The 25321-nt window shown below is 57.0% G+C and overlaps 1 protein-coding gene across 1 annotated transcript; it reads left to right on the top strand.

The window, feature by feature from the left end:
• Positions 1-3087: 3087 nt before the first annotated feature.
• Positions 3088-25315, top strand: MAN2B1 (mannosidase alpha class 2B member 1). The gene is made up of 24 exons (XM_074980432.1): positions 3088-3213; positions 5418-5520; positions 8789-8962; positions 10031-10224; positions 10563-10695; positions 11347-11489; positions 12073-12189; positions 12549-12631; positions 13431-13551; positions 13894-13972; positions 14374-14483; positions 14952-15059; positions 15284-15400; positions 17633-17851; positions 19043-19140; positions 19481-19598; positions 20210-20328; positions 20958-21059; positions 21465-21552; positions 22026-22106; positions 22347-22583; positions 23709-23858; positions 24570-24672; positions 24885-25315. Exons 1-24 carry the CDS (start codon positions 3130-3132, stop codon positions 24998-25000), a joined length of 2997 nt encoding a protein of 998 aa, XP_074836533.1. The 5' UTR covers positions 3088-3129; the 3' UTR covers positions 25001-25315.
• The last annotated feature ends 6 nt before the right edge of the window (positions 25316-25321 follow it).

Raw genomic sequence — 25321 nt, 5'->3', positions numbered from 1 at the left:
GTATTATGGGAAAAGGTAAATAATTTTTCTATATTCACCTTCTCCACACCATTCATGATTTTATATACCTCTATCATATCGCCCCTCAATCGCCTCTTTTCCAAACTGAAAAGTCCCAGTCTCTCTAGCCTCTCCCCATATGGGACCCTTTCCAAGCCCCTAATCATCTTAGTCGCCCTTTTCTGAACTTTTTCTAATGCCAGTATATCTTTTTTGAGGTGAGGAGACCACATCTGCACGCAGTACTCGAGATGTGGGCGTACCATAGTTTTATATAGGGGAAGTATGATATCTTTTGTCTTATTATCGATCCCTTTTTTAATAATTCCTAACATCCTATTTGCCTTACTAACTGCCGCTGCACACTGCGTGGATGTCTTCAGAGAACTATCCACTATAACTCCAAGATCCCTTTCCTGATCTGTCGTAGCTAAATTTGACCCCATCATGTAGTACGTGTAATTTGGGTTATTTTTTCCAACATGCATTACCTTACACTTACCCACATTAAATTTCATTTGCCATTTTGCTGCCCAATCACTCAGTTTGCTGAGATCTTTTTGTAGTTCTTCACAATCCCTTTTGCTTTTGACTGTCCTGAACAACTTGGTGTCATCTGCAAACTTTGCCACCTCACTGCTTACCTCATTTTCTAGATCATTGATGAACAAGTTGAACAGGATCGGTCCCAGGACTGAGCCCTGGGGAACACCACTAGTTACCCCCCTCCATTGTGAAAATTTACCATTTATTCCAACCCTTTGTTTTCTGTCTTTTAACCAATTCCCGATCCATGAAAGGACCTTTCCTCCTATCCCATGACCACCTAATTTACATAAAAGCCTTTGGTGTGGGACCGTGTCAAAGGCTTTCTGGAAATCTAGGTATATTATGTCCACTGGGTGCCCTTTGTCCGCATGTTTATTAACCCCTTCAAAGAATTCTAATAGATTAGACAGACACGACTTCCCTCTGCAGAAACCATGCTGACTTTTGCCCAACAATTCGTGCTCTTCTATGTGCCTTGCAATTTTACTCTTTACTAGTGTTTCTACTAATTTACCTGGTACTGATGTTAAACTTATCGGCCTATAATTGCCAGGATCTCCTCTAGAGCCTTTTTTAAATATTGGTGTTATATTGGCCGTCTTCCAGTCATTTGGTACCAAAGTGGATTTAAAGGATAGGTTACAAACCACTGTTAATAACTCCGCAATTTCACATTTGAGTTCTTTCAGAACCCTTGGGTGAATGCCATCTGGTCCTGGAGACTTGTTACTATTCAGCTTATCAATTAATTCCAAAACCTCCTCTAATGTCACTTCAATCTGAGTGAGTTCCTCAGATTTGTCGCCTAAAAAGGCTGGCTCAGATTTAGGAACCTCTGTAACATCTTCAGCCGTGAAGACTGAAGCAAAGAAATCATTTAATCGCTCCGCAATGGCACTGTCTTCCTTGATCGCTCCTTTTATATCTTTATCATCCAAGGGCCCCACTGCTTTTTTAGCAGGCTTCCTGCTTCTAATGTATTTAAAAAACATTTTACTATTGTTTTTTGAATTTTTGGCTAGCTGTTCCTCAAACTCTTTTTTGGCTTTTCTTACTACATTATGACAGTTAATTTGGGAGTGTTTATGTTCCTTTCTATTTTCCTCACTAGGATTTGACTTCCACTTTTTAAAAGCTGCCCTTTTCTCTCTCACTGCCTTTTTAACATGGCTGTTTAGCCATGGTGGTTCTTTGTTAGGTCTCTTACTGTGTTTTTTTATTTGGGGTATACATTTAAGTTGGGCCTCTAGTATGGTGTCTTTAAACCGCAGGGGGTCTTTGCCCACGAAAGCTTATGCTCCAAAATATCCGTCAGTCTATAAGGTGCCCCAGGACTTCCTGTTGTTCTCAAGGGTCTGCCGAGGGAAGTTTTAATGGCACATCTCTTTCGCCGCGAATTCTTGTAGGCAGATGCTTCTAGTGTAGATGTAGCCTCGAGGTCTCCTTTCCTGGGCCTGATGGGACGAGAACCCGTCGTCTGCGCTGAGGAGGTCAGAGCCCGAGATGAGCAGGCTTGGGATCTGCTCAGGCTGAGCCGCCCAGCGTCTCCACAGCGTGAACAGCAGGTTACACCGACGGTGGCAGAACGAGGCCTGCTTTCCCTCCGGAGCTCTTCAGGCCGATGGTTCGGGCCTGAGTGAAGCCGAGTGATTGTTACCGGGGGTGGGACTTTGCATATCTTTCCTTTCCTTGATAAAGAGGACCTGCCTGAGGCGCCCCCCACCCTCTGTATGCCCCCGAGAGCCCAATGCCATTGGGGGGCTCCCAGTGAGGGCTGCTCCCCTGGGGCTGTGCCCTCCCAGAGCAGAAGCAGTTCAGTGTCTGGATTGTTCAGGGAGCTGAAGGGAGCCTGGGGTCACTTCCAGCCCCTCTGTGCAGCTGTGCCCCGTGGGGTCTGGCCTGAGGGGGGCTGCGGTCCTGCCCCGTGGGGGCCACGTCTGAGGAAAATGTGAGCGGCCCCTCAGACGGCAACGATACTCGACGCCTCATTGGCTCAGTTCCCTGCCCGTCTTCCCTCTCACCACCAATCAGAGCGCAGCGCGGGCTCGTGGAAGGCGGCAAAAGGCCGCAGGTTAATAACGGTCGCGTGCTAAGGATGGTCCCTGCCCGTGAGAGGCGAGCTCAACTGTCGCTCAACTCTCCGGCTAGCCTATTGGTCTCTGGAGGAAGAGGCGGGGTTTGTGAGATTTTGGAATTTCCTCATGTCAACTGACACGCGGCCGGAGCTGTCAATTAATGAGGTCTGCTTCCCATTGATCCGCGGGAATGGGCGGGCGGTTATTCTCGTCTCGCCGTCTGCCACCCCTTTGTACGTGATAGGTGAGATGGCTTGTCATTTACAATGATTCCCAATCATTTCCTTTTCCTGGCTCCTTCATGGCCCGCCCTCTCCCGACAGCCAATCAGCGCTTCCCTGCTTTTCACGGACTGTTTTTTTAATGTCAGCACGCTCTTGCCTCGCCCACTCTTCGCCCATTGGCTCCGGAGTGAGGGGTTTTCCCACGGCCGAGCCGTCACGTGACGGTCCGGTCACATGACCTCAGGAGCTGTCTGCCTCGTGCGGCCAGCTGCGGTGGGAGAATGTGGCTGCTGGTGGGCCTGATCCTGAGCCGGATCCTGGGCTTGGGGCTGCTGGCGGGGCCGGCGGCTGGCTGCGGCTATGAGGTGAGGTGAGGTGAGGTGAGGTGGGGTAGGGCAGGGCAGGGATCGCTCGAGCTGTCTCCAGCCATGCGTGGAATAAAGTTTCTGTGCGCCGAGCTCTGTGCGGATGTGCACCAGCCGGGGCAGCGCTCAGCGTACAGCGGGCGGGGAGGGGGACTGAGGAAGAGGAGGAGGCAGCGAGCAGGAGGAGAGAGTCTCGGGGGAGGTAAGGAGGTTACTAGGTAGAATCATCACAAGAAGTCCTGCGGCTTCAAGCGGGTCTTTGCCCACGAAAGCTCATGGTCCAAAACCTCGGTTAGTTTGTAAGGGGCTGCAGGACTTCTTGTTGTTTTTGCAGGTACAGACTAACACAGCTACCCCCCCGCCCCACACCCTAGGGCTGGAAGGGACCTCATCTAATCAGGAGGTCATCTAATCAAGCCCACTGTCTAAAGCAGGGTCAACCCTAACTGAATCAGCCCAGCCAGGGCTTGGTTGAGCTGGGACTTAATAACCTCTAGGGATGGAGAGTCTACCACCTCTCTAGGCAACGCGTTCCAGTGCTTCACCACCCTTCTGGGGAAATAGTTTTTCCGAATATCCAATCCACACCTCTCCCACTGTTACTTCAGACCATTCCTCCTTGTTCTGCCAGCCATCACTACTGAGGCTGGGGAGTGGAGAGTTCTTGCGCTGTGCACCAGGGGTGTGGGGAGGAAGCCAGAGGGCTGAGTGAAGGAGGTACCAATGGGATTCAAGGGGAAGCTAGGGAAAGGGGGGACCAGTGGGGGGCTGAGGTGAAGTAGATGGAAACTGGGGAGCCTGGGAAGATGAGCTTTTGGAGGTGGCAGAATGGGAAGCTTTGTGCGGAGGGAACAAATGGGGGGCTTTGACTGAAGGGAATATTATGGGGTTCTGGGGAAGTGTGATAAGGCAGATCTTTTGGTGGCGGAAGTCAGCAGGCGAAGGAGAGTCTGGGGAAGGGGGAGGTGTTCTGAGAGGCCAGGGAGCTCTGACTGGAGGCAGAGGTGTTAAAGGGGGGGGTCTGTTAGAGGAGGACTGCAGTGACAGTTATGAGACCTTAGGGTGGAGGGGAGGGGGATGAGTTTCTGTGGTGGGTGATGGGAGCTCTTGTGTTGTGGGGGAGGGGAGAGTCAGACACCAAGTGCCTGTGAGCCGTGGTGGAAAAGGCAGGACAGTCCAGAGGTCGGACAGAGCTGGCGCTCTGGTGGCTGCATCTGATTCCCCTCCTCCCATTTCTCTGCCCCATCCCCCACCCAATTCTGGCCCGCCGTGGGGAACTGGGGCTTCAAAGCAATACCTCCTCCACTAGCAGGTAACAAACCCTCCTGGGGACCACCCCCAACCTCTAGAGTTCAGCAAAACAGTGAGCCTTGCCTGCCTAAGCTTGGGCTGAGCCTAGTAGGGATGCACTCCAGGGGTTAATAGTGCAGATTGGTGCCTTGGTCCGTTTCTACATCTTGTTCCTCTTTCTTTTCCCCCTAAACTGTTACTTCCTCTCCTGAGCTGCTGATTACGATAATTAAGATTTATCTACCCATCTCCCATCAAAGCTCTGCAAAGTTGGGCACCCTGTCCAACGTGAAACCTCTGACGAGGACACACACAGTAGTGCCCAACTCTGACCACTAGCCCCACTCTCCCCACTGAGCTGGGCATCAAACCCTAGTGTCCTGGCTTTTAGTGTGCTCTAGCCACCAACTTTTGCTCCCTTCCAGAGCTGGGGCTAGACCCCCAAGAGTCCTGACTCCCCAGACAGGTATTCGTGGTCCACATTTGATGTTTAGATCTACCTGGCTTTGTTGCTCAGTGCTGTGAAAAGTGTAGTGCTCTGAGCTCTGGCGTATGTAGCTGGAATCCTTCTGTCAGCCCAGCTGCTGACTCTCAAAGAAGTGGATTAACTCCATCAATGGAAAAACTCCTTCACTCTGCTCTTGGCATGTGCTTTATTGTTCAGCAGCTGTTTGTCTAAAGCCCTGCAGAATCTAGGGCAGGGGAGCAGCTCAGCTCTGAGCCAGGGTAGAGCGAGTGTTGTAAAGATGACGACTGCTTCTTTCCACACCCAACTTCTTGGCTACATGGGAGCAATATCCAGTCCGATAGGTATCCCCTATCTGCAGGATAGAGTGACCCTGAGAGCCCTTCCTATGAGGCTGGTTTGCAGCACATCCTGTTTGCAGCACATCCTGTTATTTCTCTCCCCGTAGTCCTGCCCGGCCACGAAACCAGACATGCTCAACGTCCACTTGATCCCGCACACACACAACGATGTGGGCTGGCTGAAGACGGTGGATCAGTATTTTTATGGAGGTACGTGGAGATGGTGCAGGAGGGAGGGTTCCCATGCACTGGAGCTGCTGTGGTCAGTGTTGGCGGATGAATCCCGGTCTCTGGCCTTGTCCTAGCTGCCAGTAAATCTCTTTAAATATTAAGTTAAATAAAATGTTAAATAAGTGGAGATACACATCTCCTAGAACTGGAAGGACCTTGGGAGGTCATCTAGGCCAGTCCCCTGCCCTCTTGGCAGGACCAAACACCATCCCTGATATCTATTTGCCCCAATCCCTAAATGGCCTCCTCAAGGCCTGAACACGCCACGCCAGGTTTAGCAGGCCAATGCTCAAACCACTGAGCTACCCCTCCCCTCTCTCAAAGCCCTTCACACTGGAGATCCATATTATGCGGATGGCAATACTAAGGCTCCAAATGAGGGACTTGCCCAATGCCCGTGGCAGAGAGGAATTAGCGACTCAGCACTCCTGTGTCCCAGAGAGGCCCTGGGTCTCTTGTCCCTGAACACACTAAGCCAGCCAGCCCACGCAGCGGGATAACTGAAGGCCAGGGTTGATATCCAATTCCTGTTTCTCCTGGCTGTGACCTTGCATGAGTCCAAGCTGAGGTGGTGTTGATCCGTTCCCGGCAGGGTGTGGGTAGACAGGAAGTCCTCTCAGAGATGCACTATCTTAACCTTCAAAAACAACAACAAGTCCAGAGCAACAGATACAGCCTAACACAGCTCCTTCCTGATCCTTATCTAAATCCTGTCAGCACATTTACGTCCTCCCCTGCTGATGGAAGGAGAGAGCACTTCCCAGCCTGGGCCATGCTGCAGAGACCTGCACCAGGCCTGGGGAAAGCTCCTGCTAGCCCAGCTCACCTACCTGCCTGATGATTACTAAAGTCTGCATCTCCTCTAGACTAGCTCCTGGCATTTAAGAACGGCCATACTGGGTCAGACCAGAGGTCCACCTACCCCAGTGTCCTGTCTGCCAACAGTAGCCAATGCCAGGTGCCCCAGAGGAGGTGAACCGAAAACAATGATCAAGTGATTTGTCTCCTGCCATCCATCTCCCGCCTTCGACAAAAGGCTAGGCACCATACCTTACCCCTTGCTAATAGTCGGGGACAAAGCGGCCGAGCTGTGCCTTTCTCCCCATTTTATTCATGAGGAAATTGATGCACAGTGGGGGAAGGAACTTGCCAGTGGTTACACAGTGAATCTGAGCAAGTATGAGAACTGAGGAGTCCTGAATCCCCAGCCCCACTGCTCTCTAACTGCTAGACCTTGCTTCCTCTCCCGAGGTGCTGGAAGTAGAGCCCAGGAGTCCTCAGTCTGTCTCCCCCCGTAGTCGTGCACACAATAAGCTAGGATCAAACGCATTAACGTTTCACATGCCCCACAGAACACACCACCTTCGACAGCGAGCATAGACACTGAGAGCAGCTCCCCTCCCTGCCAGCCCATTGGAGCCAGGGCGTGGTATTTAAAGCGTGTCTCTCCTCCAAGAGCCTCCTGCTTCCCTCCCTGCCCCTTGCCACAGCAGAGTGGGGGGCAGGTTCCCCACCAGCTCATTCAGGATGGGCAGCTGCGTTTCGGCTGCCTGAGTCCCGACTGGCCTGGGCTTCGTCAGTTCCCTGCCCCCAAAGGCCACAGCAAGGGGAAATTGACAACGTTACAGCGCATTTGGACAGTGGTCATGACAGGCTGGTTGAAAATCACTGCTCTGACTGTGATGTAGTGGGGAGATATGTGTGTGTGGCTCACAAAGGGTGTGGGGCTTCTGCTGAGGGTAACCGAGGTGACCAGTTAGGGTTAGAGAGGTAGCTGTGCTAGTCTGTATCTTTGAGAACAACAAGAAGTCCTGTGGCACCTTACAGACTAACAGATATTTTGGAGCATGAGCTTTCCTGGGCAGAGACCTGCTTTGTTAGACGCATCTAGTCTATAAGGTGCCACAGGACTACTTGTTGTTCTCTAGGCAACCAGGTGACGCCTTTGTACTGCAGACAATGGGGGAGGTAGAGCCCGAGGGGTTTGAATTGGAACTGGGAGTTGGGAAGCAGTGAGTCCTGGCTGCGAGAGAGAGAGATAAAGGAGGGGGCCAGGCCCCGGCTCTGGGGACCCCTCAGGGCCTCCTCTCCCTGGCATGGATCGGACTGGCTGTCTCTGCCTGCTGTCCTGACTCCTCTGTACGACGCTGCGTCCTGTCGGCTAATAAACCCGCTGTTCTGCTGAGTGAGAGTCACTCCTGCCTGCAGCCGGGGTGCAGAGCTTGGGGTCCCCTGAACCGCATCACGCCGACAACTAGACCCCGCTCCACTCCCCGCGCTTGGAAGAGAAGCCAGGAATCTGGCGCCACTCCCCCATTAGATCCTGCTTCCTAAGGCCATTTTGTATGGGTCCTTGCCAGGCCAATGAGCACGACGAGCCTTTGTCGTCCCCCGCTGTTCTCCCCGAGTATAATAAACCCAAAGGCTCATGGAGCTGCGTATCAACTTCACCTTTCAGAGGCCATGTCTGACGTGGGCGGCTTTTCCCTGACATCCGTCAAGGCCAGCGCAGAGTCAGTGGGAGCATTAATGCCCCTGGAGCATCTTATCTCGCAGACATTAGTGAAAGCCGCCCAGGACAGACGTGACAAAGCAGAAGCCTGGGTCATGCAGCCTTTCAGCTGGGGCGGGAGGGACTGGGTGGCTCAGTGGGTTGGGAGTGGGCTGGGCTGACTGGCTGAGAGGGCCAGACTCGGGGTGCTTTGTGTACAGGCTGCTGTTACCCCGACGCTGTCCCTGCACTGGGGGGAGATGGATTTTGACCCACACCAGATGCTTGGAGGAGAGGCAGGAGATGCAGAGCAATGGTCTCTCCCATTTCCTTCCATCCATGGGTGGAATAAATTTTGTTATGTGCACTGAGGCATGTGTGGCTGTGCACCACCAATAGAAACACACCACCAGCTGCGGGCGCTCTGCTAATCAGCTGGGTGGCACCTGAATGTCTCCTGGCCAGATGCCCCAGTGCACAGCTTGCAGGGAACGCTGGTGCAGGTCCATCAAGGGAGGGACAGCTTATCTCTGTTCAGAGCAGCCAGAAAGATCTGAGGGTCCCCAGAGTGCTATCCATGGCTGGGAGAGGTCTAGTCCTCCGGGAGATGCTCTGGGCCTTGTGCAGGGTGGGGGATCCATCTCTTCTGGGGGTGCTGTGGCTGGGTCCTGCAGGATCTGGCTCTGCTGCATTCCCCCACCCCAGCTTTGTGGGCCCCTGGAGGTTTCTACTGAGCTCTGTGGCTTCCCTCCGCAGCCCGCAACAACATCCAGCACGCTGGCGTGCAGTACATCCTGGACTCTGTCATCCCCCAGCTCCAGGCCGACCCCACCAAGCGCTTTATCTACGTCGAGGTGGCCTTCTTCTACCGCTGGTGGCAGCTGCAGGCAGAGCCCATGCGGCAGGTGGTGCGGCAGCTGGTCAACGAAGGTAAGGGAGGGGGTCCGCTGGCAGTGGGTGCTGGGGATGTGACCCCCAGGCTCACACAGGGCAGGGACACGGGTGGTGAGAGATGGGGACGCTCTCAGGGGTTTGTTGCCAGATGGATGCACATACTGCAGTTGTGTGTGTTACACTGATTATTACAGGCGAGATACAGGCCCACATCATATGCCTGGGTCAGTCAGTGAGTGGGCATTGCAGGGTACAGACCAACCCAGACAAGAGCTGGGGGGGTGTCAGATCTCTGCATTGGACTGTACGGTATACATCTGTGACTGTGTCAGTCTTCCACTAACACTGACCTTTTACCTGCACTGCTGGTATCTCACCACACACGCACAGAGAAGGAGCGTATGGGAGGTGAGTCTGAGTGTATCTCACTCTCACACTCAGCTTTTGCTCGGCAGGGTGGGTTGATTTAAATCATCAAAACAAAACAAAAAAGCCAGGATTTCCAGAGCGGGAGAAGTGGGTCTGTCCCACAAAAGCACGTCGCCAATCAATTGTTTCGTTAGTCTTTAAAATGCTACAGGAGTGCTGGTTTGTCGTGTTACTCTTTAGTTTGCTGAGAAACAAAAACTGACAGCCCAGAACTTGGAAGCGCTGGCAGGTTGGCTGGACAGCCTAGAGCCGTTAGTTCCTTTTTATGGGACTAAGCGGAGGCGTGGCACGTTTGTGCTGAGATTTAACGGTGATTTTTACTTTTTGCATGAGACATTTAGGATTTTGCGGGTGACTTTTTTTTTTTTAAAGAACCTCCTTGAAATAAGAAAAATTGTCAATTTTAATCCACCCCGTGCTCGAGTCATGTTGCGTCTTCAACAGCTCGCTTCCTGCCTTGCTGCTGCAGTGTGAAAAGGCAGCTCCCTGGCACGCCTGCCTATGAGTGTGGGTAGCAGACACATGTGGTGTTGGCTTGTGTGGATCCCACGCGCACTGAGGGACTTTCCTGTCCTTGAGGCTCACGCCCTCTGCGAAGGTGTCCGGTGTCCCTTCTTCCCACCCCTGCAGTGCCACTGAGAGTGACCCGTCCCCTTTCCCTCTCCCTCCCCGCAGGGCGCCTGGAGTTCATCAACGGTGGCTGGTGCATGAACGACGAGGCGGCCGCCCACTACAACGCCATGATTGACCAGATGACGCTGGGGCTGCGTTTCCTGCAGGAGACCTTTGGGGAATGTGGCCGGCCTCGTGCCGCCTGGCACATCGACCCCTTCGGCCACTCCCGGGAGCAGGCCTCCCTCTTCGCCCAGGTGAGGGCCCTGGCCGGGCTGGAACTCCACAAGCCCCTGCTCAGGAGGGTTTGGAGACGCACAGGTAAGCTGCTGGGGAGAGCTAGGCTCTGCCCTGGGGGCCGGAGAGGAGTACGTGTCTGATAGCGCTCCCCAGCAGCCGATCTCAAAGCACTTTACGCAGGTAAAGGGCCGTTTTCCAGTGGGTGAAACTGAGGCACAAAACTGGGCCAGGGCCTAGTAGGCCACTGATGGAGGCAGGACTAGAACAGTTGTCTGTGGAGCCCCCAGCCAGCACGCTGGGTGTCTGGTGGGTCTGGGAGGCTTTTGGCATCAGCCCTTCCCCTACTCCCTTCCAGATGGGCTTCGACGGCTTTTTCTTTGGCCGCCTCGATTACCAGGACAAAGCCAACCGGCAGAAGCTGCGGGAGATGGAGCAGATCTGGAGAGCGAGCGCCAACCTGCAGCCCCCTGGGGCCGACCTCTTCACGGGTGAGTGGCCTTAGGGGGCTGGCTGGGCGGGTTCCCAAGCTGCAAGGTGGCCGCAGTCCTGCAGGTGGGGCAGAAAGCAGGAAAGAGGCTGGGACACCTGGGCCTAGGGGGGCTAGCGGGTGCAATTAGAGATGGGGGGCTGCCCCCGGCCCCACCCCACCCCATCCAGCCCCTGTCCCAGGACCCACCCCTTTGCTGAGGCAGCTGTCCTGGGAAGTGACAGACAGTGCCACATACCAATGGGCAGCCACGGCTGGCGGGTGGGCGGGCTTCAGGGGGCGGGGTCAGACTTGTGAAGGGTGGGGATGAGGAGGAAGATCGGGGTGCCCCCAGACCGACCCACCTGCCAGGACTGGGGGTGGGCAGCTCAGCTGGAGCGGGGGAGAGGCCAGCGGCGGGCTTTGGAGGGCCCTGCCCTTGGGTTTTTGTCACTCTGCTGTGGTTATACTTCGTAGGTGGCCCTCCCCTATAGGCCACTTCCTTCTACCCTGCCTCCGTGCCCTGGCTCGGTGCTGACTCCAGCTGCACCAGCCCCCAACACCCACATCACCGGTGGTGCTAAGGTCCCCCTGTCACTGGTGAGGGCTGGAGGGTGAATCCTGGCCTGGTGCCCATGGCCCCTGTGAGCTTGTGTGACTTCCCCCCCCGCAGGCGTCCTCCCCAACGGCTACAGCCCGCCCCCGGCCCTCTGCTGGGACGAGTTCTGCTCTGACAACCCCATCGTGGATGACGTGAGCGATGAGAACAACGTGGATGAGCTGGTGGCCTATTTCCTGAAAACGGCCGCTGCCCAGGTGAGAGCCGGGAGTGGGAGGCCAGGCCAGGCTGGGCCTCTTCAGCCAACGGGTTCCCTTGTGTCTAGGGGCTGGTAAGGGGGCCGGGGAGCCAGGACTCCTGGGTTCGGTTCCTGTCTTGGGCCTCATCCTGGTGCTGGGTTTGGATTATAAAAGCGGCAGGGAGGAGGGGATACAGCTCACAGGTGGGCTGGAGCCCACCAAACCCCAGAGACCATCCCTCAGGCAGGCTCCCAGCCCCCACACGCCAGGTGGGACCGCGTGCTCCTCTGAGCACCAAGAGCTTTGGGGGAGAGACAGTTGCCCCAAGCCCAGCACAACTGGGCAGCTCTTATTGGTCAGCAGCCAGCCAATGGCAGCTGCCTGGGCCATGCTTGTGGTGCAGGTATTGTGCGAAGCACGTGAACACACACACAGGGTATGCAGTGCGCACGTGGCCCCTGCCACTCGCTGCACATAACAATTTGTTCCGCCTGTGGATGGAAAAATTAGCGGGAGCTCAGCTACCGAGCAGGGAGTTTGAAGCATCAGGCGGGGGCAGCCGGGCAGCGCCCCGGCCTAAGGCAGTGCTGTCTCTGTCCAGGCCAAGCACTACCGCACCCACCACATCGTCATGACGATGGGCTCCGATTTCCACTATGAGAACGCCAACCTGTGGTACAAGAACATGGACAAGCTCATCAAACACGTCAACGTGCAGGTAACGGCGGCTGCGGGGAGAGGAGCCTCTGGCTGGGCAGGGCTCCCCTGTCGGGTGGGGATCTGCATGGAGGGCTGGGAGAGGATCCCTGCTCTGGGTGCAGGGGCTTGGGCTCCTGCTTCCTAGTCACCAGTGGGGGCAGTCAGCTGGCCCAGGCAGGGGGCCTGTTGCACTCAGCAGGAGCCTGCTGCAACTGGGAGTGGCTGGGCTCGAACCCCCGAGCTACAGACCAAGGCGCAGCCGCAGTCCCCAGCAGGCTCCTTACCCTGACTGGCCACTAGGGGACGACACCTGAGCCCGGCCCCCTCCTGGTGTGACGGCCCCAGTGCTTCCTGCACCCCCACTTGTGTCTCTTCCAGCAACTCAACGGGAGCCGGGTCCATGTGCTGTACTCCACCCCCACCTGCTACCTGTGGGAGCTGCACAAAGCCAATCTCTCGTGGTGAGAGCTGGGGCCGGCGGGCGGCGCGGGGCTGGCAGGGAACCACCCAGGCGGTCCGCGCTCTCCGGCACTCCGTGCTAGGGTGGAGAGGATGGTCTTGCCAAGCCCTGGTGCGTCTCCTGTGGAGGGGTAATGGTAGAACTGCCCTGGGACTGGCTGCTGGGCAGAGAACCCCCTGCAGCCCCCCCACGCCGATTCCCACCACGCAGCGCCCCCTAGTGCCCCAGCAGGGCATTGGCCAGCACTGACTGGGAGGGCAGAGCGCCCCCTATGGACCCCCCACCCTCATCCTCACAGCATAGCGCCCCCTAGTGCCCCAGCAGGGCATTGGCCAGCACTGACTGGGAGGGCAGAGCGCCCCCTATGGACCCCTCATCCTCACAGCACAGCGCCCTCTAGTGCCCCAGCAGGGCATTGGCCAGCACTGACTGGGAGGGCAGAGCGCCCCCTATGGACCCCCCACCCTCACAGCACAGCGCCCCCTAGTGCCCCAGCAGGGCATTGGCCAGCACTGACTGGACGAGCAGAGCGCCCCCCTGCCCGACGCCTGCAGTGCTGCGCCCCCAGCTCTGCGCTGCCCAGTAGAAATGAGTGCATCTCGCAGTGGTTTGTTCCTTTCCATTATAACCCTTGTCTCTGTTCCTTGGGCTGGGGCGTGGCTGGGGCTGGGGGCAGGGCCGAGCAGCGGGGCTGGCTGACCCTGGGGCGGGTGGGCGGATTAACGGGGTTAGGGAGAAGGTCCGGTTATCCTGGACCCACGAGTCGCCGAGGGGACCGGACCCTGTTTGGTGTCGCGCAGGTCCCTCAAATACGACGATTTCTTCCCTTACGCTGACGGGCCCCATCAGTTCTGGACAGGCTACTTCACCAGCCGGCCGGCCTTCAAGCGCTACGAACGGCTGAGCAACAACTTCCTGCAGGTGGGCGCCCCCGGCCGGGGATTCCCCCACGTCCCTTCTCCCTGCCACCTGTTGCCTGGAGGCCTTCCCAGCCTGTCCCAGAGGGAGCAAAGAGGAGGTCTGAGCCTTGGAGGCAGGATGGCACCATTCTGTCCCCAGCTCCGGCAAGGGAGTGGGGCCTAGTGGTCAGAGCAGAGGGGACTGGGGGAGCTGGTTCAATCCCTGACTGTTGGCCTTGGTCAGGTTCCGTCACTGCTCTGTGCCTCAGTTTCCCCAGCTGTGAAAGAGGGCTGGCGATTCTCTCCTGGAGAGTTACTGAATGCCGATAAATGTTCTCATCCCTGGTCCCCCTGCTCCTTACAGGTTTGCAACCAGCTGGAAGCCTTGGCAGGGCCAATGGCGACGAAAGGCCCCTACGGGGACGGAGACAGTACAGTGCTCCGTACGTACTCCGCAGTCGGAACTCCCCCAAACTGACCTTGCAGCTACTAGGGGCGACAGCACAGGGGACCGGTTCCTGTCGCAACCAGTAGACAGCAGCGCTGCCCCCTCCATGCAGATGTCTGCCGGTGTGGTTGCAGGCCCTGGCTCCCACCGGGGGAGCAGGGCTAGTGGTTAGATCCAGGGAGTGGCCCCTGGATTCTGCTCCTGTCTGTGTGACTTCGGGCAGGTTGCCCAGGTGATGCTGGAAGGTGGGGGATTGGGGTCCCTAGGCCAGGCAAGCACGGCCCCCTCTGGAAGGGGTTGGGTTTGGGAGTTGTCTGGTCTGTGCCCCCTGCCTCATCCCAGCAGGCAGGGTTTAGTGCAGACCCTCAGCCCCTGATGTCCCAGTTCCCCCCACAGGCCGGGCCATGGCAGTGGCCCAGCATCACGACGCTGTGAGTGGAACAGAGAAGCAACACGTGGCTAACGACTACGCCAAGCGCCTGGCCGCTGGCTGGGATGCTTGCCAGGTACGTGCCCTGGCTCCTGGGCAGCTGGTTTCCCTTCAGTGACCCTGCCTCTACCAGTCCCCGCCGAACTGAGCTTCTGAGGCTTGTTGGCCCAGGGAGTAGCCAAGGACCTGCTGTGGCTGCATCTCAGTGCCAGGCAGGGGGATTTCTTCCCCTTATACCACCTTGGCCAGTGAGGTAGCACCTCTAGAAGCCGAGCCAAGGATTTTAGGGTTCATAGGGGGGCTGCCCCACATGTTGGAGCTGGCTGCTGCCTGATGCCCCAGTGCTGAGTTAATGGGACCACCACTGTGGGGGGGGTTGGGGCTCCAAGGCTCTGGAAGGGGCAGAGCCTCTGGTGGAAGGCAGGGCCATGGCAGTCGCCCTGAGCAGTCGATGGCCCCAGAAGACATGGAGCTGAGTCAGAATCACAGGTAGGGGGTGGATCTCTCGTTTCCCTCCTGATGGAAGGTCTCTCTCCTTTGGCAGGTCCTGCTCAGTAACGCTCTGGCCAGCATCAGTGGCAAGAAGGAAAACTTTGTCTATTGTAACTACCTCAATATCAGCGTGTGCCCACTGACCGAATCTGCCAGCACCGTAAGGACCTTGTTACTGTACAGGCTGTGGGCGTGGGGTGGGAGCCAGGCCTAGCACACAGCCCTGCCGGCCCCTAGAACACAGGTCGCTACACCGGGAGCTCACGGAGACTCAGCCCATCTCATCAGCATTGAGCTGCTGTTAACTTCTCTGGGCTCAGCCGGTGAACAGCGCCGGGGGGGCTCGTGGAGGTGTCTTGTCAACCTGGGTCTCTGTCTGTCCAGTTCATGGTCATCCTCTACAACCCGCTGGGACGGCGTGTGAGCTGGAACGTCCGGCTGCCGGTGAACGGAGCTGCGTATTCGGTGGCGGATCCCAACGGCCAGCTGGTGCCAAATGAGGTAGGGCCAGGGCGTCTTCCTCCTCTCTGTGGCTGCATGCGTGGCCTGCAGGGGATTCAGTCGTGAGCTGGGATTGGGCTTTGGCATCTTCTAGCTCAGGGATTCCCAACTGACGAGTCAGGACCCACAGATGGGTTGCGATTAGATTTGTTAAGGGTCCCCAGCAGCTCAGAGCCACATGTGGCTCTTAAAGGGGCCATTTGCAGCTCCTTAACGCTGTCACACCCCGCAGCTGTCTCTACCAATAGAGAAACCATTATGCCTTACAAAGACAGCTTCTCACCTTTGATATTCACAGTCACCCCAGGAAAGCCATTTCAATAGACTCTTGCAGTAAGTAATTTTCACGCCCCACCCTCCCTTTCCCTCCATTTCATCCCCCCTTCTGTTTTATGTAGCTGATTTGTCATTTCTCATTTTTTGTTTGTATTCTCCCCCAGCCCCTGAGCGTGACTCCCCTGCCCCCAGCCCCTCCAGCCTCTGAGCGTGGGGTTTAAGTAGGGGAGTGGGGCAGAGCAGTTTGTGGCTCCGGGTCTTTCTCCCACCACAACTCACTCAACTATAGTAACACAGAGAGAGCCGTGCTAGTCTGTATACTATCAAAACAAAAAAGCAGTCCAGTAGCACTTCGAAGACTAACAAAATATAACATATTAGATGATGAGCTTTCGTGGGACAGACCCACTTCTTCAGACTGTAGCTGGACCAGAACAGCCTCAATATTTAAGGCACAAAAACCAACCTTTGTTAACCTTGATTACTGTTTTTGGCTCTCTGTGCCTTAAATATTGAGGCTGTTCTGGTCTGGCCACGATCTGAAGAAGTGAGTCTGTCCCACGAAAGCTCATCACCTAGTACGTTGCTTTGTTAGTCTGTAAAGTGCTACTGGGCTGCTCTTTTTGTGTTCAATCAGCTATAATAATTATAATAAATATCGTGGTGGTGGTGGTGTTAATGTCTTTCCCCTTTCTCTGGGAAATAACTAGTATGAATATGGATCCGAGAGAGCCGAGTTAGTCTGCGTCTTCAAAATCAACGAGAAGTCCTGGGGCACCTTGTAGACTAACAGATATTTTGGAGCATCAGCTGATGCTCCAAAATATCTGTTAGTCTACAAGGTGCCACAGGACTTCTTGCTGCTTCACTATGAATATATAAATGTAGTAGCCAGAGGCACTGAGACCCCATCTGGGGTGAGTGAAGTCTCTGCTCTACAGCCTCCCCTGAGCACCTGCTGGCCTTTAGCTCATGTGGTAGAGTGCAGGGCTTTCGACCCTCTGCTCGTAGGTTCTGTCCCTGGGGCTGGCAACCCGGGTCTGTCAGCGTTACGTAAACGTGAAGGGTGTTATCTTTTAGTCTTCCCTCAGGTGCAAAATTAGCTAGTTACGGCTCTGTCGTGCCCTCCCCACCCCCCGGGTTTGAGTGGCCGTGGGTCACTAAGTCTTCCTGAATTGTCAAAATGAGTCCCCTGTCTGGAAAAGGTTGGGAACTGCTCAAAGAGGATCTACCAGCAGTAGGCGCCACGTGCTGCTGTCTGTAGGGGGCAGTGTGATTGCAGGTGCTCCAGCAGGTCTGATTGCACCCCGCAGGGCAGTGGTTCCCAACTTGGGGTCCGCGGCCCCTTGGGGGTCTGTGAGGGTTTTGCAGGGGGGTCCGTGGAAAAAATAAGACCCGCTCTAGTGAAAACGTTGGGAACCCCTGTCCTGGGGGGGTGATGGGGCCCATGTGTACCTGGTTTCGTGCAGTAATGTGTTCCTATCTGGCCAATAGGCTGCCCGAGGCCTACAGGGGTTAACCCGACACCAGGGAAAGCTTCGGGGGCGGGTAACAAGCACAAGTCAGCCCCCGGGGTTTTAAGTCTTAGGGGTCGGTGCCCCCTGCTGAGCTTCCTCCTCTCCCTGCAGCATTCCCCCCCCCCAGCGCTGCACTCGGGCCAGCACTGACCCCAGAATGAAGCCCCCACCCCTTTCCCTGCAGCACCACGTGCCCTAGCATGATTCTCTGGCATGGGGCCTGCACTAACATTGAGGGCCAAGCGATAGGGAGGCTGATGGCCGCAGCCAGCCAGCCCCCCCTCCCGGTTTCCCGTCTGCTTTCTGACCAAGCCTGGTGCTGCTTAACTCGAGAGCTCCCTGCCTCAGTCCTGCAGTGTCATCCCCACACCCATGTGATGGCACAATCACTGGTCACGCCCTCCCCACCAGGCATCGGATGGTTTCTCTTTGTTTCCAGGTTGTCCCCGTCTCAAACTTCACCCAGCAGGTGAGGCGAGACCGGGGAGACGCTGCCCGCGAGCTGATCTTCCCAGCCTCGGCGCCCGCCCTAGGGTACAGCACCTACGTGGTCTCGAAAATGGCAGGTGGGGACCTGCGTTCCAGGCTGGTCAAGCGGCTCCGGGAGCAGGCCCGGCCCCGGGTGCACACCTGGTCTCCCAGCGAGATCCGGAATGAGGTACTGTTTGGAACTGGGGTCTCCATGCTTTCTAGTCAGTTTCACTGAGTCGGGTCAGTTTCACTTCTTAGCACTAAGGGAACCAGTGCTTTGAGGCAGGGACTGTCTATTCTGTGTCTGTCCACGCTCAGCTGATCCACAAGTGCTCCAAGGCTCTACCTTCACGCATCTAATAAACAACGTACAGCTCCTGGCGCAGTTGGACTCCGGTCCGTGACTGAGCTGTTTGAAACTGAGGATAACGTTGGCACAAGTACAAATGGGGATAAACAGGCCAGGAACCCTCGCAGGGTGTCCACGAGAAGCAGATTTTGAAACCTTTAGAGCAGGGGTGGCCAACCTGAGCATGAGAAGGAACCAGACTCTACCAGTGTTCCTTGCCAAAGAGCCACAGCAATACATCCACAGCCCCCACCTCCTGCCGATCCGGTTTCCCTCTCCCTTCCTGCGCCTCCTCCCCACTGCTGTCAGCCGTTTCACAGCATGCAGGCGGCAGGAGAGGATGTGGGAGGCTCAGAGGTGGGGGTAGGAAGGGGCCGGCCTTGGAGAACGCAGAGTCATAGAACTGGAAGGGACCTCAAGGGGTTGTCGAGTCCAGTCCCCTGTCATCATGACAAGACCAAGCACCGCCGAGACTGGTGGTGTCCAACTAGTTCTGGAACAGTGACTGCTCTAGTGGCTACTGCTAGAGCGAACGAGCTGCGTTATTGTGAAAACACATTTCTTGTCCAAGCCATCAAGCCACACTCAACTGGCCCAGCCGCCACATGTGGCTAATGGTTCGTACGTTGGATGCCACGGATCTAGACCATAAGGGGCAGAGCGGGGCTTGAGCAGCAGGCGCCTCTGGCGCGTTGGAAAGATGGTGCCTGCAGCTCCGGCCCCAGCGTTGGCACTGAGGCGAGGAGCTACGTATGACCTTCTGCAGAGCCATGGGTTGGCCAGCCCTGACTTAGAGAAGGGAGGGTCTGGAAGAGCCTCTAGTAGGAGCAGTGGGAGACGAACGCTCGCACGAGCGGGAAGATGGATTGGATTTGTTTCTGACTGTGCTGATTTGACTGGCTGGGGACTGGACGCCATGACCTGGGTGTCCCGATAGGTGTGCCCCAGCTGGAGGGTGGAGTATTCTGAGGGCCCTGCAGGGGGTTGCCCTACGGGTCGGGGATCTACTCCATTCCTCTTTCCCCACAGCACGTCCGGGTTCTGTTTGACCCAGCCACCGGGCTCCTGCGAGAGATTCAGAACCTGGACAAAAGCATCTCGTTGCCTGTGTCTCAGAACTTCTTCTGGTGAGTGAGCTGGGGGTAGTCAGGGTGCCCCGGTTCAGCCCCGCCCTGCTCTGGGGAGGGAACAATCTCTCATGGGTAGAGCAGTGGGGGCTGGGGGTCATCAGGACTCCTGGGTTTGATTCTCAGGTTTGTCACTGACTCAGATTTGAGTATCTTCTGCCCCAGTCCCCTGCCTCAGTTTCCCCATATGTAAAACCAGGTGACAGCCAGCTCCGGGGATGGGGAGTTTGATCCCTTAGCCTGTGTGTGTGTCCCTGGCATGGCCTCAGGATTCATGGCAGCCTGGACCTTCCCCAAGGACTGATCTCTCACCACCCACCCTCCTCTTGCCCTAACCAAGGTACAATGCCAGCATCGGCAATGAGGACAGCACTCAGGCCTCCGGGGCATATATCTTCCGGCCCAACCGCTCTGAGCCCATCCACATGGCCGGCCGAGCTCAAACCTACTTGGTGAAGGTAGGTGGTGGGGTCATTCCCAGTGTGGGAATACCGAGAGCCCTGGTTCCCTTATGCCACTAGCTCTGACCTAACTGAGAGGGGAGGGGCAACTGGGGTTGGGGTGGGGGTTGAGAGGGATTGGGAACCAGGACTCCTGAGTTCTCCCCCTAGCTCTGGAAGGGAAGCGATATCTAGTGGTTAGAGCCGGGTGGGAGGCACTGGCACATATTGGGTTCTATTCCCAAGTGTGGCTGGAAGACTGGAGTCCACCGGGTTATAGATGTGTTGCCAGCTCTGGGTAAGACTTAAAAGTAAGGTCCTACCTGCTAATGACCCTGGAAGATCCCCTGGAACGTTCCTTAACTTCACCACCATGTGTCGGTCAAACCGAGGCCCCTTCAGTACCCTTCCATCACCACCTCATGCACTTTCAAAAGGATACCGAGCCGCTTCCTTACTCTCCCCCCAATGTTGTGCTCTGAGTTGCTGTTGGTTGTTAACAAGCCACCCCAGAAGCAGCTGCATCTCAGCCGTTTGGGAGGGGATCCTGCTGTAAACAGCCACATCCCAGAAGTGGCAGTGGTGGGCAAGGGGATCCCTCTACATGTTTCTTTCTTTGTCTGGTCTAGAACAAGCTGGTGCAGGAGGTTTACCAGAACTTCTCCTCGTGGTGCTCGCAGGTGGTGCGGGTCTATGCCGGGCAGACCCATGTGGAGCTGGAGTGGACAGTGGGGCCGATCCCTATAGAGTGAGTGGGAGAGGTGGGTGGGAAATGGCAGGATTACTGCTCGTTAAAGAAATCCTTTCAACTTGCAGGGGCACTGTGGGAGTTGTAGTTTTGGTGCTTCATGCTCTCCAGGGTGTGTGTGAGAGAATTCCCTGGCTGGACTGTATTTCCCATGGTGCACCACAACTTCCCCTCTGGGGAGGGTGGTAGGTCTGCTGCAATGCACAGTGGGAGTTGTGAGTCAAATACCACTGCCATGTTTCCATTTTTCAGGGCATGGGCTCCCTGGTTGGACTACATTTCCCATGATGCACCATGACTTCCCTGGGAGGTGAAGTGGTGCATTATGGGAGTCTCTGGCCATGCTGACTCCTGGGAGATGTAGTCAGACTAGGCAGGCTGGTAGGGGGAAACCAGGCACCCGAACTACAGATCCCATGAGGCAATGCAATAGCATCACCCAGTCCAGATATTCCAGAGTTTTGAGGGAACATCAGTTTGTCTGTTGCTGTGGTGGTTTCCCAGGGGAAAGCCCCCAGTTTTCCAGGGCTGCCACTGAGATGGAACATGTCAGGCCAGCCCCGGGAAGCGGGGGGGCCGGGGGAGGGGGATCCGTGTGCTCCGTCTGACCCTGCCGCCCTCTGCTGCAGCGACGGGCTGGGTAAGGAGATCATCAGCCGCTTCGAGACGCCCCTGCAGACGGACGGACGCTTCTACACGGACGCCAACGGGCGGGAGATTCTGGAGCGGAGGTAAAGGTGTGGTGGGGGGGTGAGTGAGACTCCAGAGCTCTCAGCACAGACTCCTGGGTTCTCCCCACAGCTCTGCAAGGTGGGGGCGGGGAGTGGGATCCCGTGTTAGAGTAGGGGCAGCACCAGGACTCCTGGGTTTCCCTTCTGTCTTGCACTGAGTCCCTCCTCCCCATCCCTTCAATGCCCAGGCCTTACTGCTTGAGGTCCCTGGGGCGTGCTGAGGAACAGCCCAAGGGGTGACCTGTGGGTCGCAGCATGTGAGGAAAGTAACTCCCTGCTTGTGGGTCTCCAGGAGTTTCCCTGGGCCCTGTTGCTCTCCCCAGAGCCTTAAGCGGCCCAGCCCGACCCAGCTGGTGGGAGGAGTGGCCGACGTGGGGGTTCATGGGACTCTGATGTTCACGGCAGGAGGGATTTTCGGGCCACATGGAACCTGAGCCAGACCGAGACGGTGGCTGGGAACTACTACCCCGTGAACAGTCGCATCTATATCAAGGTACCGGGTCACTGGGGCCTCCCTGACGGCGTGGGGAGCGGCTCCCATAGGTATCTTGCTGGGCCCTGTCCCCGTCCCTGCAGGGTGTGGGGGAAGGAGCGGACCGGTGGTTAGCAGCAGCTGCTGGGCCTGTAGTTGGCTCTGGTGGTGACTCCCCCAGTGGGAGCTCCTGCTGGTGTTGCTCTGTGCCTCAGTTTCCCCGCTGCCCAGGGCAGAGGGGGTGGGGGGTGTAAACAGTGCGAGTGTATGTAGGTGTAGGTGCCAGATATGGCCAAGATAGTGCCTCCCCGCCCCCTAGCCTGTTGTCTGCTGTCTCCCAGCCGTGGGGAGGGCAGCAGACACAAGAGCAGCGGAGGGGCGGCTCCCAGTGCCAGCTGCTGGAGGGAGCCACGGACCTGCCAGCGCCCGCACACCCGCCCGCCTTTCCCCTGGCGCCCGCTGGCTCCGATCCGGCCTCGTGCTTCCCGTTCTAGAACAAGAAGCTCCAGCTGACGGTGCTGACGGATCGCTCGCAGGGGGGCAGCAGCCTGACAGACGGCTCCCTGGAGCTCATGGTGAGAGAAGGGGGAGGGGTCCTACCCTGGGCTTGCCCCCCTCCCCGTTGCAGAGGGGAGTCGGGGGGAGACATGGTGGGCTCCCCTTCTCCCCCTATCGTTCTGGGCCTGGGGAGCTTCCCATGCTGCAGGGCTGGCCAGCAGTTGGCACCCTCGTGCTGTACCCCAGCAGGGGGCGCTCCCAGCCCCCCCCTCCCCCCTTACGCATCTGTTCCTCTGACGCCCCCTCCCTGCCCCTAGGTGCATCGGCGGCTGCTCTACGACGACAGCCGTGGGGTGGGGGAGCCCCTGCTGGAGCCTGGGCCCTACCAAGACGGCCTGGTGGTGCGAGGCCACCACCTCCTCTTCCTGGACACGGTGGAGTCCTCAGCTGATCAGCACCGGCTGCAGGCCCAGCAGGAGTTCATGGCGCCCCAGCTGGTCCTGGCGCCCGGAGGGGGGCCTCCCTTCCGCCGAGGGCAGCGCAGCCTCAAGCAGGTGCTGGGGCCGAGCCCCCTGCTTTAGGGAGGGGGACTGTGAGCTGCTGGGTCCAGTCTTGCCAGGGGCTTGTTCCCAAGAGCTTTGTCCATTTGTGAAATGAGTTTTGGGAGGCCTCAGCCCTCCTCGCCACCGACAAGCCTTGTTTTTCAGCTGGTCCTGCCTCTCTCTCCCAGGCCTACAGCTCCTGCCCCCTCCTGCCACGCCCCAGCACCTGCTGACTCGGGGAGGGGGCTCTGGTACAGTATAGGTTAACCCAGTCATGGCCAAGCATCCCTCACAGGGAGGTGGCCTCCTCTCTGCCCAGCATGGCAGTCAGGGTGGAGGGCAAAAATGCCTTTTGAGGGGTACTCAGCCTCTTCCTCTCCAAGGTTGTGTGGGTCACGGATGCCGAAATATCACTGCATTTTAAACTCCTCTCTTCCAATCTTTCCCCTTGGCTAAACTGCCTGTAATCTCCTGGGACCGAACGAAAACAGCTCTTGTGCTGAATTCTCCCCCCACCAGCTCTACTTGTGAGACCTGATTCCAATATGTACTGCCTGGAAGGAATGGTACAGTGTTGTCTTGACCTGGTTGCTTCTGCCAGCCACTCCGTGCCTCAGTTTCCCCACCTGTAAAATGGGGTTAATGTCTCCGAGCTGGGTAAAGCACTGAGAGATTTGCCGATGAAAAGGGCCGGAGCTGATGCCCCTCTGCCAGACGCTCCCTGGGGAGAGGAGTGGGGGGGGGGGGATATGGGAGGGACTAAAGATCATTTGCATCTGAGAAGGGTGCTACACCCTGTGAAATTTGTGCTGGGCTGATTCACTCAGAAGCACAGCACAAAGTACCCCCCCCCCGCCCCCCCCCAAGCTGCTCAGGCAGAAGACTGGAGGTTCACGTAAATGGAGGAGCTGTGGCAGAGCGGCTGCTTTGTTAACCACTGGACAGTAGGCCCTGGGGGAGCCCCTGCTCCCCAGAAGGAATCGGTTCCGTCTCCTTCGCTCTGCCTGGCAGGCACAGGGGCAGCCTAGGGCATTAAAAGAGGGCAAGGTCCACTGGTGATTTGCAATTTACCAAAGCTTCTCCCCAGGGTTGGTGCTGTTCTGTCACCCTGATGCCACCTCTCCCCTTCTTCCCCAGTTCTCTGCTCTGAACCAGGAGCTCCCCCACAGCATCCATCTCCTGACAGTGGCCCAGTGGGACCCCAGCTCAGTCCTCATCCGCCTGGAGCACCAGTTTGAAAGAGGGGAGAGTGCAAACAGCTCCCAGCCCGTCACCATTGACCTACTGGTAGGTACCTGACTACCCCCAACCTACGGGATCTTCCCGCAAAAGACTTAACTATATAGGGCTCCCTTCCCTGGTGCTGAGATACAGCTGCTTCTGGGGTGGGTCTTAGCAGCACATAAGATCCTTGTACAGGTTGAACCTTTGTCCTCCAGCAACATCTGTAATGCTGCATGATTTAGTTACCCAGACAACCACTCACCAAGCACGTGGCGAGGTGTGTGTGTCTGGCCACCGGGGCCAGCGCTCAGTGTTCTGTGCTGTAATTTAGCTGCAGTTTACCCCACAGGTCTTCTAAGAGCCCTCTCAGCACTGGAAGTGTTGGTAAAGTGCTGGACACTGACCCCCTGTGGGCCAGTGGATTCTCTCTGCTGGCACCAATCCAGTCCCCTGGGTGCTGGATCGGAGGGGTTCAGCTTGGCCGTGTCATGCATGTAAGCCCCAGCTGAGGGCTCTTTAGACCTGAAGTGCAGGTCTGGGCTATGACTCTTATGGAGGGACCCCTCACAGCTGTGTCCACATAGCTCCCCCCTGTCACTGAAGTGCAGTCAGCTCTGGGGTGGAGCAAGAGGGAGCAGCTGGCTGGAACCAGGCCCCAGAGGATCAGGTATCAGATGCTAGGAGAGTCCCTTGTACATGGTGGCGGGGGGGCAGCAGGAGGGAACAGGGACCTTGAGGAAGCCACTAACCGTATCTCCTCCCTGCCCTCTGCAGCACCTGTTCTCCTATTTCACCATCACCTCCCTGCAGGAGATGAACCTTGTTGCCAACCAGCAGCGAGATGCTGTGACCCGGCTCAGCTGGCGGCCAGCTACAGGTAGCTCACCCCCACTGCCCCAGCCCCACAGCGTCCAACAACCCTGATTCTGTAACTACCCCCCCACCTCTGTAAGTAGAGGGAAAATCACCTGGGGTAAGTCCTGTCCTGAGCCTTGGCTGCACTCTGGGGCCTCAGATGCCTGGCAGGTTGTAGCCACAGGGCATGCTGAGTCAGAGCCCCCAGCCGCTAACCCCAGCTCCCTCTTGCAGGTCCAGCCAGGCACCGTCCCTACCCTTCGCTTAACCCAGTGAGCGTCACCCTGGAGCCCATGGAGATCCGGACCTTCCTGGCCACAGTCCAGCACACAGGCCCCAGTGGGGGCTAGGCTGAGCAGTAGGGGCGGGTAGCCCTTAACCTTCTCCAGAGCTCTGAACTGCAGTGTCCCTGCTCAGCTGCTGGGGCTGTCCCTGTGGATGTGATTAAGGGGTGCAGCCTGATAGCTGAAATGCGCACCTGCAGTAAGGCAGGTTCAGCTCTCCCCCCCGGAGTTCCACACCACTGCCCCGGCAGCCCAGGGCCAGGCTGCATCAAACAGCCCAGCAGCTCGAGACAGGCGGTGGCAGGTCACCGCTGCGTGAGCTGCAGCCTGGGGCCGTCCATGGTTAAGTGCAATTGTTAATAAAAAAGGACCTTGGCTCCAGGGGCT

Source organism: Carettochelys insculpta, chromosome 29 (assembly GCF_033958435.1).
Source record: "Carettochelys insculpta isolate YL-2023 chromosome 29, ASM3395843v1, whole genome shotgun sequence".
In the NCBI taxonomy this organism is placed as follows: Eukaryota; Metazoa; Chordata; order Testudines; family Carettochelyidae; genus Carettochelys; species Carettochelys insculpta.
This window is presented reverse-complemented; position numbering and strand designations above follow the sequence as displayed.